The sequence below is a fragment of the Falco punctatus genome, assembly GCF_963210335.1.
Source record: "Falco punctatus genome assembly, chromosome: 5".
Taxonomy (NCBI): domain Eukaryota; kingdom Metazoa; phylum Chordata; class Aves; order Falconiformes; family Falconidae; genus Falco; species Falco punctatus.
This window is the reverse complement of record NC_137584.1, coordinates 77,072,276-77,088,535: the sequence shown is the minus strand read 5'-3', so window position 1 is coordinate 77,088,535 and position 16,260 is coordinate 77,072,276. Positions and strand designations below refer to the sequence as shown.

Here is a 16,260-nt window from a genome sequence, read left to right as displayed (position 1 = left end):
GGTGTAATGTACCTTAGAGCTCAAAACAATTTCTTAATAAAGGTATTAATATTGTTCCTTATCCTTTCTATCCCTTTCATTAAAAATCAATCATTCTAATGTCCCCCTGGTTATGCAGGATGGAGATGTAACATTTGACAATGTGGCCATTAACATTTCATCATCTAGGCTGTCAATAAATACTGTCTTGATTTTCCTTTATAATATTTTTCCTACGCTTTATCTCACTAAAATCTCCAAATGTAGAGATGGTCTTGCTTTCTCTGGATAGCAAGTAGAGCAAGACAGCAATTTTAGAAAAACAATTTCCCATACAAAGATTAAATTTATTTTCTTTCTTCAAATTTCAAAATTATTAAAAAATTACTGTCAATTATTTTATCAACATTTTTTATTCTTCCTTTATCTCCTTTTCTTCCTTAGTTCCTGTCCTTTCCCTGCCCCTTTTCTCTCCCCTTTATTTTTCTTTCCTTCTTTGATAAGCAAAACCTAATCACCAAAACCATATCAAGATTAAAAAATACCAAAACTTGAAAAACAATTGTAGTTGCTTTATCTGATGTGATGCGTAGGGTTATGCAGAAATATGCATGTCAAAGTTCATGAAAATATGCATTTGTAGGTTTGCATTTCCAAACTAAGCAAAGATTTTTAGAGTGCCCTGAAGAAGCCTGGTTTCTGAATTTCTGCTTTCTGAAAGTCAAACCCATTTCTTTCTCAAAGTTGGCAAGCAAAATACCAAGGATCTCAAATGAATAATAATTAATAGGGAATTTTCACTGACCTTGATGTACTTTCAAATTATGGTTTTTCTGCAGTCAAAAATTATGAACATTTTAAAAAAATATATTTACTGAGTAATGTATTACACAGTCATATGTTTGTGTGTAACAAAGTCTGAAAGCAAAGTAACTATATGACAGTAATTAATATAAATGCATTTATTTTCTTTTAGAAGAAGCTTAGAAGGCTGCTAAAATACATGTTTTTTCGAGATTATAAATCCAAAGTTGTCAAAGGAATAGAAGAAGACGACCTCCTTGAAGGTAGAAAAAAGAAATCACTTAAATTGGGGGAAGCTTGATATTATAAATGCACTGAACAGCTCAATACAAAGTATTAATGTCTTGCTTAATAGTTGAAGACACACAAATATTTTCTTCAGAGTAATTTGTTTTAAAATCTCTGCTTTTCTGTTTGACATACGTCTGAAGTAAGTATTGGCACATACCATCCAAATGATAAGTAAGACTACTTAATGTCAGAACTCTGTTGAAGTAAGTAACTGGCGCTGATTAAAGAAAGGGCTAATTGATTTCAGCATGTGTAATTTAAATGTGGCAGCTACCGCATGCAATTTAATGGACATTTGTTAAATTCTTATCAAAGGATTTTCACATGTTTTACAAAAAAATCCCATAAACTGAAGTCACTGAATACTAATATATGACCTGGGTTTGTTTTTAGTGTGGTTTAACATTTTGTATTTTGAATCTGTAATTTAAAGAATGGGAAACACTTTTGTTTCCCTATTCCATGAGCAAGTCACAGATTTTATAACCAATGTGTTTAAAGGAAAAGCTCTTTGCATTAAAATGTATTAATTTATGCCATATAATTTGCTAGTATAAAGTGTTGATTTATATTAATCAAATAATTAACACTTCCTAGTAAAAAGTTAGGTTAAAATTTATCATAGCAAATCTAAACCTTGCCATACTTGTTTAACATCTAGCAATGTCCATACACAACTTTTTGTATTTAACTTAGCTCCTTTCTCAGAGCCTTTTTTTCTTTATCTCCCCCTTACAATGAATTCCTTGTGTTTGGTTCCTCTGAGCATCCACACTGATGTTAGGTAAACATTGTACTCCTTGCTTTGACTTGATCAATCAAGGGATAAGTTTTTGTCAACTCATTTGAGATTTAATTTGCCTGTGGCATTTCATTTTCACCACATATGAAAGTGTATTGTTTCGCACAGGCAATCTGGCAGTACAGCTTCCCACCTGACAGCTTTGGTTCTTTTAATACTTGGATCTGTGTCACTATTTAAAACAAAGAAATAATTTTCATAAGCCATTTTAGATGCTCATGAAATGCTTCCTAAATGCAGTTCATCTGGGAATTAAAGATTGCATTTTCTGGCAGGCTTTGGTAATTGAAGCCATTAATTTAGTTTTGTGAAGCTGTCTTTATAGCTGCTATTCTGTTTAGAAAAACAGAGAGATCACCATGCCAGGCATCTCTAGGGGTTTTTTATCACTGTAGAGCAGTGGTTCGTCACCTGTGGAACTGCGTCTTAATGTTTGTGTTATGGTTTGCTTTAGCCTGTAGGTAATGAAGATGCTCTGCATGTTTTGAGGAAAGAACTTTTCCTCTACTTACTCCGTTCTGTGAGTCATGGCGTTGTGCGACCAAAGAAGTGTAGTTTCTTCTACAGCTCTGTCCACTGTGGATCCTTCAGTAAGAAATAATGATACATGAGCAGGAAACTAGGTTTCTCTAGGTTGCAAAAACCCACTAGGTTATCCTAGAAAACACTAAAGGTGATTTTTTACTACAGTTGTACTGCAGCACAGCAGTGATATCACCTTGGTCGGGTAGCACAGCTTGTACAGGGACAGTAAGAACAAGCTTTTTCTGCATAGTGCATCTGATTCTAAAATGTCCCTCCTAGGGACATCAGTTGATGTTTGGAGAAGCCAAATAACCTGTTTATTGTTCTTTGCTTACCTTTGTGAAGACAAATTCAACAGTAATAACACTAACAAACGGCAGAAGCTTGCTCAAGACTTTCTCAACTCCATTGACCAGACTGGAGAGCTCTTAGCCATGTTTGAAGATGATGAGATTGATGATGTCAAGCAAGAGCGGATGGAGGTAATTTTTTTCTTTTACTGGTACCCAACTCCAGCAGAGAAAACTGTGAAATATTTCATACATCACGCTGGTCTGATGCCTTTTTCATGTTGCATATTATATAATTGTTACATGGGGCCTTTTCCTTTTGCCCGGATGGTCTAAAGGAATCCTATTTCCATATTTTCCCTATTCACTCCAGTATTTCCTGATATTTAAGCACACATGCTGAGAAGGAAGATTATGAAAGGGTAGTTATGGATCTTTCTGTTGGTCATGCATTTGTATTTCCTTCCTGTAAAAAGTAGATTCTATTTATAAACATTTCACACATTTTTCACAATCATTTTTTTTTCTTTTTCATTATTTGTCTCATCAGAAAATTGTTTCAATAGCATTTGAAGACTCTTTTCATATAACACAAATTACAGGTTAATTAAAATATGCTGTGCAAGCATGCTTCAGTATATGCCATTGCCATCCTTCTTTCAAGTCCTATTTTCTAACTGGTGTACTTATGAAAAAATATGTCTACATTACAGATGCAGTACCACATCACTCTCAAAAAGCTGGGTGGGATCAAGAAGCAGTTTAGCTGTATTAGCATGGGAGCCTATGGAACGGTGGTATTGATACCGGTTGGTTTTGATGCCAGTTTTACTTGGTTTTGCTGAGGTTTAGCTATACTGGCACAAGATACTTCATTGTAGCAAGTATGCCTTATAGATCTTATCAACCCTATGTCTTCTCTATCAGTAGAGCTTCTTCTTCAATGTAATTTGCTCTGAAGTACGTATAAGATCCAAAGGCTGTACCTGTATGAGTTAATGAACTAGGCCAGGGCCAGATCTCTGGTGACATGGTCTGGGTTGGATCCCTATGGCCAAATTCTCTGTAGGTGGACAGGACTACCCTGCCTTTTTCGGTAGTCTTGTCCACAGTGAATACAGAGAACGGTCCATGGCCCCTGTTCAATGCTCAGTTGCTCAGTTCTTCCTCATGTCTTGTGTGAGCAACTAGATGTCAAAGGCAGAATTGCGCTGGGAGCATGCTCATGATTCCACACTGGTGTTTCAGTCAATTTCCATCCATTTTTAGACAGCAATATAGTGCACAGGGCTGTTGGAAATTTGTTATTTTTAGAGTGGTTTTTATACCCTTTCAGCGCTAGGAGCTGGGTGATTTTGTTTGATTTTCTTTTCTATGATGAGGTGGCTCATCTGTTGAGTAATATTTGTGTATTAATATTTGACTGCTAGAGTCTCATTTCACTGAAAGGATTTCATGGAAAATTCTAGGAAATAATAATATTTTTATGCTTCCCTGGGTGTAATTCTCATCTTTTCTTCTTAATGGAGTCCCTTTTCAGAACTGGGACTTTCCCAGTCTTGTTTCCCCTTCCTTCTCCTCTGTAATGTGGAGAAATCAAAACCTAATCAAGAATCTCTTCTCTGTAAGAATTTGGCTAGGAACAAATCCCTTTTCTCCACAGCTAAGAATTAGTGTCATAGAACAGTTGTTCCCAACCACTGTTTGTGTTTTGGAAACTGATGGTTTCTTTGTTTTGCTTTGCTTTCTTATATATTTATGCAAAATACTATGTTTTGCATAAAGGCAGACAAATACTTTGAGCTTGTACAAGCTAAAATACATAAAAGCACTTTTCTGAATGAATGGGTTATGTGCTTGACTTCACATTCTCTTCTGCCATTCCAGTATAATATTTTTTTGGTCTAAAAACCTGCAAAAGTTGCTAGAAGTATGAGGTTCCCTGTCCTAGACAAAGACAAATCTGACTTAATGTTTGTCTGTCAAGGAATGTGCTCCTGTAATCAAATAGTTACCTTTCATCTGACTACATGTTTTGTTTATTCTCACTAGACTGTAATTCATGAACTGTAGAGTGAGTGTGTGTGTGTGTGTGTGTGTGTGTGTATATATATATAAAGTAATTCTTATCTACTTTATTAGATTTTCTGAACTCTTGATATGTTCCCATGTTAAAAAAAAATAAAGATCTACTTATTTTAGAACAGATCCATGAATTATATACCGGTATGAAGTCATTACTATGTATTTTATTTCTTGTTAGTTTTTAAAACTAATGACAAAACATGGAAGATTGCTCAAGACTTGCTATTCAAAATCTTTAACATATTTTTGGCTTTGTTTTGTTAGGGATGTCGTTGTCACTTTCAGGTAGGTGGAAGGGAATCAAAGACAGAAGGAAATGTGATCCATTCTTAAAGGAAGAGTTGTTAATGGATGGGCTAATCTCATGTATCACATTTTCTTTGTGCAGTAGATTGTTTAATCCACACTAAGTTTTGGAGGAAATCCAGTAGACACTTTAACAGTGTTCTTTAAGGAATTAGCATGCTTGAATCATGAATTACAACCTAAAGGCAGTGTTCCTTTTAGGTATCAATTACCTCAGAAATGTGTGGTTATCTTGGTTTGGACAACTGTAAAAGATTTCAGTTCCACTTTGCCTTGGGCCAAAATCATGCTAAGTTGTCCAGAGCAGATGATAAACATGTATTTCTGATGTCATTATGGGCTAAACAGGATATGATTGTTTAGCAGTATGGTTTCAGTTATGATACAAAAAGAAAATATTGCTTATACTCATTTCTTTTAAAACATTTTATAAAATTAGAGCTAAGACTTCACGACATCACTTGCCATTCTGTGAGGTCTGTTCTGTATATGTACCACAGAGGAGCAGAGCAAAGCTCCAAGGCACTTTCAGACATTACTAACGAAGAGCAAACGATGCTACACTTTTGACTTGAAACCACACACTAATGCTGTCATATTAAAAAGAAAGGACGTTCTTCTAGGACTGTATATAGAACTTATTGATGTATCCTCTGGTTTTAATTTGAACCGAAGGGACTATCTCTAAAACAGTAATAATAGCAACATGCAAAGGAAAATGAAATACTCTTGAAATACAGGGCAGAAATTAAGAACAAAATTCACATGACTTTGTCGTAAAACATGGTTATGTTATTGGTACGTTGTGATTAGATGACTTACAAAAAACTTCAATAATAGCAATAAATAGTGGCAAACCTGCCAACTGTATTGGCAAAATCAAAAATTAAAAACTGGAATAGCATCTCTGTCTAACTTTGTAACAGTTAGTATTTTGCCCTCCTAAGACAGCAGTGAAACACCAGTGAAACGGTGCTGCTCAGGGTAAGAGCAGTTATAGATGGAATAAACTATTCTTGCTCATAGATGTAATTGAACTGAGTGTGTGAAGGAGAGTTATCCAAACCACAGAAGTTGTCTTTGTAACAGGTGACAGTCTCTTGCGAACAACATATGTACTGGCGCTCTACCTAACACCCCTTTGTTATTGTTTTTATTTGTTATTATTCCAGGCTAGGCTCTGGAAGAACCAGAGCTGGTGGTACTCTGGAATTCCATTTCTCTTCTGTTCCTATTGTATGACAGAATCCAGGAGAAAGGAAATGTTACAAGTGGATTGCAGTTCTGCTTTCCTCTGTCTCTTAAAAATCATTTAGAGGGGGGAGTGGGGATTCCTGTGGGATATGACTGAATTGGTGTGGGAAGAAGGGGCATGTAAATTTTAAAATCTCTGCATTTTTCTGTATTTTGAAGTTTGGGTAGAGATGCAGGTTTGGGTGCTTGTGTCCTTATGTTGCTACTCTGAACCTCACAGGTGACCTGTCCATAGTAAAACTGGCTGCAGGTTTGGCTGTGATTTTGTGAATGGTAACTCCAGTTCTGCATTTTTCTATGAAAACCACTATCAAATTCTCCATGTCGTTGTTAAAATCAAGTACAGCTATTTTAAAACTTCAAGTCCAATGTTGTTGGAAAGCTGACTTCTTTCTCAGTCTGTAAATATCAAATTTTTTTATCATTTGTTTTATTGTTCCAATACCTCCCCCACCAGGAAAAAGTCTTCCCCTCAGAAATCTGAACTGACATACAGAGGAATGCGTAGAGCATCATGCTGTGAATGCTCTGTTTCGCTTTTGTTCCCCAAGGATTAAGAGAAACACCATTTTTCTGTCACTCTGACTGCTAGTTTAGGGGTATATTTCCAACACTCAGATGTTATATGGCAATAATTCAGTTGCAGTAGCTACCATAATGCTCTCATAGTACATTGCAAGTTTGAATAAACAGTGGAGGGAAAATAACTTCCTTAGAAGATTACACTACCTTGAAAGCAGGCTGGAAGCCATCAAAATATTAAAACTAAGTTACATCCCTATGGAAAGGGATTGACAGAAGCTTGTGGTTCTTTAAGGCGTACTGTCCTATGGCTTACATTAGGTATTTAAGAATTACAGGTACATACTGTTGTTCTAGGAAGTTCATTGTGGATGTGATTTTTCCTGTGCTGCTCATTAGTATGCTTCTGTTAGTGAGATATCTGCACGAAGCTCACAGAAATGCTATGGGTCCTGTGCAAAACACGATATATTGCAATGAAGTGTAGGTGCCTTTGGAATATATCGTTTTTTCATGTGAGGTTTAATTACTCCTGTTTGTTTTTTTTTTTTTTTTTGTCTTTGTTCAGACACGGTTAATTTGTGTTACAAATTACAGACCCCTAAACACACCTAAGTGCACCTTGGGGTACAAGGAGCTATGCTCTGGAAGTCCACTCTATTTCAGAAATAAAATAGACTTGGGCATGTAGTAGTAAATTAGACAGTGACCAAGAAGATTCCTTCCTACTGGCATACGATCAACTTCTGAGTGGTCACACTTTGACCTGAGCAGGTCATGTTGTCCCAAACAATTCCTGGGAGCTAGCCAGGGCCAGGAGCTCTTTCCACCACATGGTCTGGATGTGGCCGTGCTCTCTGGAAGGCTCGGAGGGCAGGAGCACAGGCACAGGTTGCTCCATGCTGACTTGGGCACGTCATTTAATTCGGACAGCTAAAATTTGATGGCATAAGTCAGAAAAAAATGTATGAGCTCTTCTGTTCAGGGAGGATAAGAAGACGGGGATGAAGTACTCTGATTAATTTTAATAATTTGGGAAAAAATGTACAAATTAAATAAGCAGGAAATTATTTAGAAAGAGCTCTAAGGCCTTTTAAGTACTACTGTGCTCGTTTGGCTGGCGAAAATTATGCCAGTGTAAGTGCTGTGTGGGGTCATTACTCTTTAGGGAGTATCTGTTCATGCAGGGTGTATCAATAACAAACTGGAATTTGATTTAAAGCCCATATGGAAAGCTTAGTGCTGTAGTACAGACAACACATACTTAATAGAAACTGCATGCCGGCAGACAAGCCGAGAAGTTTTATGTTACTAAGCATCAGTGCATTGTTGCTCGGAGCACATCTTTTTTTGCTATGTGATTTTTATGATAAATTTACTTTTTCTTCAGAAAGAATTGGTTTTAACTTTCTTATTTCAGATTCTTGTTGGCAGAATCTATGTTTTGGGACAGAATCTTTGCATGTAGTTGTGCGGTGACTTCTGTTATCTCACAAGATTGTGCCCAGATATATAATTTATTAAATTTTAGAATCACAATTTATAACCTTTTTCTGTTTTAACAGCCACACCATATGAAGGAATGCATCTTGGGATAAGATTTGTCTGCAGATGAGAATGTTTAAATTCATTTGGGGTTTTTGCATGTGAGCTGAGTGTGTCATCTCCCAGTGTAATTACTGGACACCTCGGCAGTATAAATAGCAGAGTTTAGAGACCTGTTCAGCTGATGAAATGTTAGTGTCTTCTTTACAGAGAGCTACACAGTTCTGTAGGCTCCTCGGGATGTATTTGTCTTGCAGGGAATTTCTTTGTGTTGTCAGTGACCATTCTGCTTCTGTCCTGGCCATATGTGGGGAGTGGAGGCTGAAAGGCCAAGATTAAAAGCGTTAGAAATGGAAAAGGCTTGTGTTTTGGGGAGCTAGGAAAGGGATGGAGTCTGTGTGGCTACAAGTAAGCATGGCTGCGCAGGTTCACTTGAGAATAGGAATGTAATCCCTGTTACATTTTTGTGCTGTCTCTAAAAAATACTCTCACAGCTCTATCATCCATTTATATTGTGCTGGTCCACATGTACAACTGCAGCTTTCTGATATTACATCATTGACACCAGCAACTCAAGTTCTAGCCTTAAATTTTAAGACATTAAATTTTGAAAAAAAAAAAGGGGATAGAAAATAAGGTTCCTTATTGTTTACCCAGCACTGTCAAATTCTGGCAAAGGTATCCCAGTGATGGGACGCGGAAGGACAAGCCATACCATTGAAAACCTTGTGATATATTATTGTATGGACTAAATAATTGCAGCCCTAAGGTAAACCGGTGTCATCCTCATCTGTGTGTGCAGGCCAAATAAGAGGAGATTGCCTTGAATTTGAAAAGGGACTTAAAACGGCTAAGTAATATACTCAAATAGGAGTGGGAAAATTCCTGCCCAAGAACACTAGATTTCTGGGACAATGATGAAAAAAACCCCAGGCTCTCCTTTTCCCACCCACATAAGCTGCTTTGAGAGCTCAGTGCATCACTGCCACAGTTTGGCCTGATTTTCACTTAATTGTACCTGCCTACAAGTTTAAACATCCCAGTAACTTAGGGCACCTTCCCTACTCAGAAACAAGGGAGAAACGATCCAGGGGAAAGTTAGTTCTTTAGATCAGAGAGAAAAATGCTTTTTCTTTTCTCTTCTCTCTGCCCACCCCCCCCCCCGCCCCCCCCTTTTTTTCCAAAAACATTTGAGTCACATTTGAGTGTAATTCATCAGATGTTAGGAAAAGTACTTCTGGTGCCTCTGGGGTGGCTGTTTTTGGAGACTGAAGTTCTATGTATGCAGTGGGACCTTGATGATATGAAAGAGTGTAATGATGATCTCTGACAGTCTATAAGGTCACCAGCTCCCTGTATGCTGTCTGCTTCTTTTGATATACATAGATGCAAAGATTAAAAGGAGTGTAGATGGAACATCAGTCAAGAAAAAAAGCCTTTATTCTCTAGGCAGTGGGTTTTTTCAATATTGCAAGACATACTTACCAAAGTTAGGAATGCAAATATAGAGGGAATTAATTTCACTGCATCAGCCCAGTGTTTCCAGATGACTGCAAAGATAGCACAACTAGTAGCATCTCAACTGTAAATTAGCTGTCTGGGTATCAAAGTGTTTGTAACCATTATTTGGTGTAAAAATAAGCCTGCTGGTATTAATGGTTTCTCTGGTTACACGTTGCTTGGGAGTGTTTGGGATACTGGGAAAACAGTGTTTCTCTTGGGTAATGGTTGAATAGGTTAACAGTAAACAGAAAATAAACAGAAACAGTTTTTCGTTGTTATCTGTATGTCTGTATATTGTGTCATTCTCATTGGAATGGGAAAAAGATATCAAGTGGAAAAGATTTCTTGTTACAGGCTGCAATACCAATGGACTTTTTACTGTGGTAAAAATCTCAGATTATTAGGGTTTTCTCACACTGGGGTTGATTGCTATGGTTACGTAAAGTGTGCTGTTTGTTTGGGTCTTCAGTCCTGGTAAAATATTGTTGGGTTTAGAGCATTTTAGTGAACAGTGCTCATACTGCAAGTTCGGGCAGTTTTGCTGGGAGGACAAGGTGTTATTTGCTTTCCTGTCTTTTAGTTCTTTGAATATTTTTTTGCCACTGTTTACTTTCTCAGAGGAAGAGGAAGAATCTGGGCTGTTGTATTTTGTATTTTTGACACGCAAATGACTGTTGTAACAACTTTTGGAAGGAAACTTTAAATACACACACACACACGCACACAGACACGCACACACATATATAATTAAATGTAGACACACATATACGTAAACAGTATTTCCACAGAGGGTTTGATTAAGATCTAAATGTAAGACTAGGGAAACATTCTCCTTCTACATGTATTTTAATGCTGTGTTTATTTGGCATCCTATGTTTAACGTGTTTGTGGCTTAGATAGACTGGTCACCACGTATTGGTACTCACAACACAGTTATTGTTTATGTAAATGTTGAAGTACTGGGAACAAGGAATGATGCTGAAATCTGGCAATTTGTTGTAGGTTATTGATTGGTATTAGGTTATTATTAGAAAATTGGTAGTACATTATTGAAATTGCTGTCGTACTTTGAAGTAACGAAACAAATCAGCACTGATAATGATTTGTATTTCTGAAGTTGCATAGAAATGTGATAATGCAAATCTTTACAAGACAGAATGTAATTCAGATGGTTTTGGGGGGAAAAAATTTATTTTTTTCAGTTCTTTGAACCTTTAAGTAGCAAAATAACTAATCTTTTAAGCTCCATTACCTGAATATTTAAGTCCTTTCTGAATGAAGAAAAAATGGTAACAGTTTATTTCTTAGGATAAGTTAACCAGGCCTATACTGAGAAGTGTTTTAACATCTCAAGCTTTCCTGAACTAGTCACTCACATAAAACCATTTTTGAGGCTGTTTTGCACAGGATTCACAAAACTCAAAAGAAAAAGCCATAGACTGGCAACACCAGTGAAAATTACACAAAAATTTCAAACACAGAATTAGTCTAAAGTCATTCACACTTCTCACCTGTTGCAAGGAAGAGATTTTCTGACACTATTATGAAGAGTGAGACTGAAACCTCAGCACAGAGACCTCCATTTTTTGGCAGAAACCTTCACAACCACCTGCTTCTCTCGCTCCCACCTACAAAGCTCTATGGTGCAGGAGCACCGTGGATCATCAGCCACTGTTCAACCAAGCTTCGATGCCTGCTTCTGAATTCCTTTTTCCTTCCATTTAAGCGTTCATATCCCAAAACCTTTCTGTGGAAGAAAATAAGGTCTTCTAACAAGTGAAGACGATAGCAGAAGGTTCCCTGTAGCATGAAATAGAAGGGGGTTTGATGGTGGTCTTCTATTTTAGCTGCTGCATGTAACAGTAACAGTAAGGTCCTGGATTTAACAGATAGGTGAGAACATTCACAAACCAATACTAACGAAAGGATTTTTTCCCCTGCTTCATCTGTAGGAGGCTGATGCGCGTCTCAACATAAGGCAGTGCCAAATTAATTTATCTGAATGTTCATTTACCTACTATTGCTAAACATGACAGGTATAGTAGGGAGGCCACTTTCTTCCTCTCCTTACTCTGTATATTCACTAAGGAAATAACAATGCCTTTCTCAGTATTAGAATCCAGCAGGGAACCAAAACCTAGTGTTAATCAGGCTCATGGGTTAGCCCTGCAAATACCTTCTACAGAATTACTGAGGATCCCTTTCTTTCAAATTGGCATTTACCCTCGATAGCAGAGTGAGCAAGCCACGTGTCATCACAGCCTCTCCATCCACGGTTTGTAGCTTGTAGCGTATGGACAACACAGAGGAGCAGTGAAAGTAACTTCCAAGCTGCACTCCAGCTAAATATAGCCAAAATGAGCTAAGATCTATTGAATAGCACTACTTAAGGGGTGGGGGGTGGGGTGGGTGTGTGGTGGGAATCTATTGAAAGATATTGAATACAAAGGCGTATTTGGTTAAGAAAGTGCTTGAGCCACAGGTCACCGGGTGCTGTATGACTATTCAGGGAAATAATTATTATAAGCTCATCTTGTAGTTATACTAGCCCCTAAGCCTTCACAGCTAGCTACAGTTGGAGCCTGGGCTAAATGGAGATTTGTTCTGTCCCTTCTTATGTATGTTTGATCTTTACTTTCCTCCTTTTGTTTTTACTTTGGACTTTTGTTTTTCCTTTTTCCTTCTGACCGCAGGATTAGCCAGGACGAGTGCAGTTTTTCTCCTTGGAAGTAAAGAGGTCATTTTGCTAACTTCTGGTTTATATTGCCAAAGGTATTTAGCTGAATTCAGATAAGATTTTGTGAACCTTTGTCACAGACACTTAAGCAGAAAATCAAGAATCTCAATTCAGTAGTTACTGTCTATGTATCATTCTCCTCCTCTGAGTCCATTCCAGCCTGAAGGCTAGCATGTCATGAGATTTGATTACATATTGCCCAGTTCCTAAGTACAAGTGTTGTCATTTTTCATTCCCATTTGCAAAGCTACTGGGGCCAAGTCTTCCCACCTACGTTCACACTGGAGTTCAGATGTCATTAGGAAAGCCAGATGATCTGTTGCCTAAGGTGAAGGTCATTAAGATAATCTACTAACGACCACATTGCTTCCTGTTGAATTCAGAAGTATATTAGAAATCCCAGCACTGTTGGTTTCACAGCTCATTCTGATAGGGCTACACTTGCAACCTCACGCTTAGACTGTCCTTAAAATGGGATCCTACAGCAGGTTTTTAGAGGAGCTATCATTTTATTACTGACAATAAGAATACAAGTACAATGAAGAATGCAAAGTGTGCATCTTCATGTAATTTTAGTTTTATCAGCTTTCCATGCAAATTAATGTGCATGGCACTGAAGTAAGCATAGGACATCTCTTAACCAGGGTAGCTGTCTCCCTTTGCACTGCGTTTTCTTGAAGCATTTCTTTCTCTTTATGCCTGAAACTCAGACATAACTGGCTGTTGAATCTTACAAATGAAATAAAAGCAGTAATTCATAGCGTGGTAAATAAATATTGAGTCATAATCCCAGAGCAGTCAAATCTCTGGAAAGGAAGCCTGCCGTTCAGAAGGATCTTGTTGATAGACTGGAGACATGGGCTGATGGGAACCTTGGGAAGTTCAACAAAAGCAACCGTGGGATGCAGTAACCCCATGCGACAGAGCAGCTTGTGGGGCAGCCGCAGCAGGCTGCGTTAGCCAGAGGTTAGCCGGCAGCTCGAGGGAAATAATGCTGCCCCATTGTTGGGCATTTGTGAGACTGCGTCTGGAATCTGCGTCCAGTTTTGTGCCCCCAAGTACAAGAAGGACTTTGACATACTGAAGTGAGTCTGACAGAGGGTCACCAAGAAGTTTAGGGGGCTGGATCACCTGACCTAGGACAAAAGGCTGGTTGGGAAGAGCTGGTTCAGCCTGGAAAAGCAGAGGCTAAAGGGAAATTGTATTGCTGTCTATAGCTGACTAACAGCAGGATGTGGAGGAGCCAGAGCCAGACCCTGCTTGAGTGTGCATGGTACAGGGCAGAATTTGGACCGATACGTAATGCAAGAAAAAAAATCTTAATCAAAGATTGAAACTGGTTGGTCAGAGAGCTTGAGGAAGTCTCCAACTTTGAGGATACTCCAAACTTCACTGGTCAAGGTCCTGAGCCACTGGATCTAATTGGACTGCTTTTGAGCAAAGAGTTGAACTGGAGATCTCTGGACAGGTCCCAAACTTTTTCTGGTGTAAATCATTCTGCCATTCTATGATTCTGGACTGAAGTTTCCCATTTTAGATATTAAAATGACAGGCAGAATGGAAATAGAACAACTTTTATAAAACACACAGATGATAAACCATCTCAAATTTCTAAAAACTCTTTAAAAATCTAGGTAGCGTATAATTGGACTTTCCAGCTTCTGCACTTTCTGTAATCTGTAACTGTTGGTATTTCCTGCAATAGACATTTTATGTATATAAGGAACAGGGTTTTCTGTCTTTCATTTTGTCTCAAGTCATTGTGGTTTATTTTATCTACAATGTTGCTTGCTGTATTCTTCCGTAAGAATATGATCTGGCTGCTGTGCAAAATTGCACTCCGTGATAGCTTCACACATGTGTCACAGCTATGGAATCAGAAGCAGTAAGATTTAAGCATCTGAAGTGTCTGTTGAAATGGTAAAGTACTATAATTAAGCTCCACATGTTGCAAAATGGGAGGTGCATCCTTACCCAATCCAAGGGAAAACAGACCCAGAACAGCCGGGATAATAAGCCGGCACAGTTTACTAACTATAACAAGGTAGCATATGTTTCCATTTGTAAGTTTTGTCCTTCAAGCTTTAACTTTTGTCTCCTCTCTTTTTTTGCATTTTGCTTTTCCATCTTTGATTAAAATTGAGGATACCTAGACAGTTACACATTTTCATTAAATGAATCAGAAAAGATTATTTTAATTTGGATACTCAGGAAAAACAGTAATGCTTCTCATGTTTAGATGGCTACCTTACATAAAGTCCTCATGGACTGAACATGCAAACTTTAATCTTACAAATATTCTTGAGATCAACATTTCACTCTTAATAATCTGGGATTCACATTTAGCTGACTTTAACGTGGCAGAAATCAGGCATCGCTGCTACTTTGGCTTGAACAAGTACATCCACAGCTAGACCTAAATTTTCAAGGAAGACAGGACCATGCTACTCTCACTAGAAAAAATATTAATTTTGCAAGAGAATAAATTTCAGACATCGATTTATGTGAATTCAGTAAAAGCTTTATCAAGTGGGGGGCCACAGGCTTATTTCTGAAAATAAAAAAATTCTTCTCAAGTGAACGTGTGGATTTATGGCTTAAGGTGTAGCTCTTCTCACTTTTGTATGCAGGCAGTGGCAAGCTTTTAGGATTTTTTTGGTATAAGGGTATCTGTCGTATACACAACATGCTTGATGTTCTAAAAGAGATTTCTTTAAAAGTAATGGCAAGAAAGGAATGTAAAGTGGTAATATAAAAAATACATTAAGATGCATATATTTTATTTTCAAATAAGTCTCAAACATTTTTCCCAGACTCTTCTTTTGAGTGTCGCACGTGAGGGGCAAAGATAGGGGCTTCTTGGTAGCAGAGTTAACTGCTGTTGAAGATTTGCCTCTGGAACCTCAGAAGCAATCATTAAATTTAGTTTTCCATTTGATCAAACAAACGAGGGATGGGTAGTCTCTGTCAGAGGGCTGGACTTTATTTCCCGATGCTAACAGCCATTTCCAGGACTTTGTCAGACCTACGAAGAGGGATTTTTTTCTACCATTGTCAGATGGTATTATTTAAAATCAGTTCATCCACTTGTGTGGGATTCATATCCTATATCATACAGTGACTCTGACAAGAAGATGCTTTTACTAGGAGTGTTATTCAAAGCACTGTTGATTTTCTCAGGCTGCAGACATCTGCAGAAAAAGCTTGTAGAACATACAGCATCTGGTATTGAGTCCTAGCTCCTTACACAGACCATATCAAACAGCTAGAAACGGAACACATACTCTACATCCGCTTGGAAATATTTTTTTTTTATGTTTATTGTAGATGTATTAGCTGTCAGCTCATATCATCAACTAATTATTTTATATCTGAAAATCGTAATAACATCCTCAAATGTACTAAACTCAGGCAGATTTCCAGCTACTAATCACACCCTTCTTACAATAGGAGTTAACTCTTGATGTATCCGAAGGCTGGAGAACTGGTTTCTCGTTCTAGTATTTACAGAACTGTATTGGTGAGATGAGTGCTGTGTCTGCTAACCTTGTTACCCTGAATTGTATTTTAAAGAGAGACAAAAATGCTGAGGAGATATGGGCATCTTTGAGAAACGA

The 16,260-nt window shown here is 37.8% G+C and overlaps 1 protein-coding gene across 4 annotated transcripts in view; it reads left to right on the top strand.

The window, feature by feature from the left end:
* SUPT3H (SPT3 homolog, SAGA and STAGA complex component) overlaps positions 1–16,260 on the top strand; it is a 297,812-nt gene that overhangs the window by 206,016 nt on the left and 75,536 nt on the right. For all 4 annotated transcript variants that reach the window (XM_080388553.1, XM_080388554.1, XM_080388552.1 and 1 more), the window contains exons 5-6: positions 956–1,046; positions 2,747–2,883. In XM_080388553.1, coding sequence (XP_080244679.1) covers positions 956–1,046; positions 2,747–2,883 — 228 coding nt within the window. The remainder of the gene's footprint in view (positions 1–955; positions 1,047–2,746; positions 2,884–16,260) is intronic.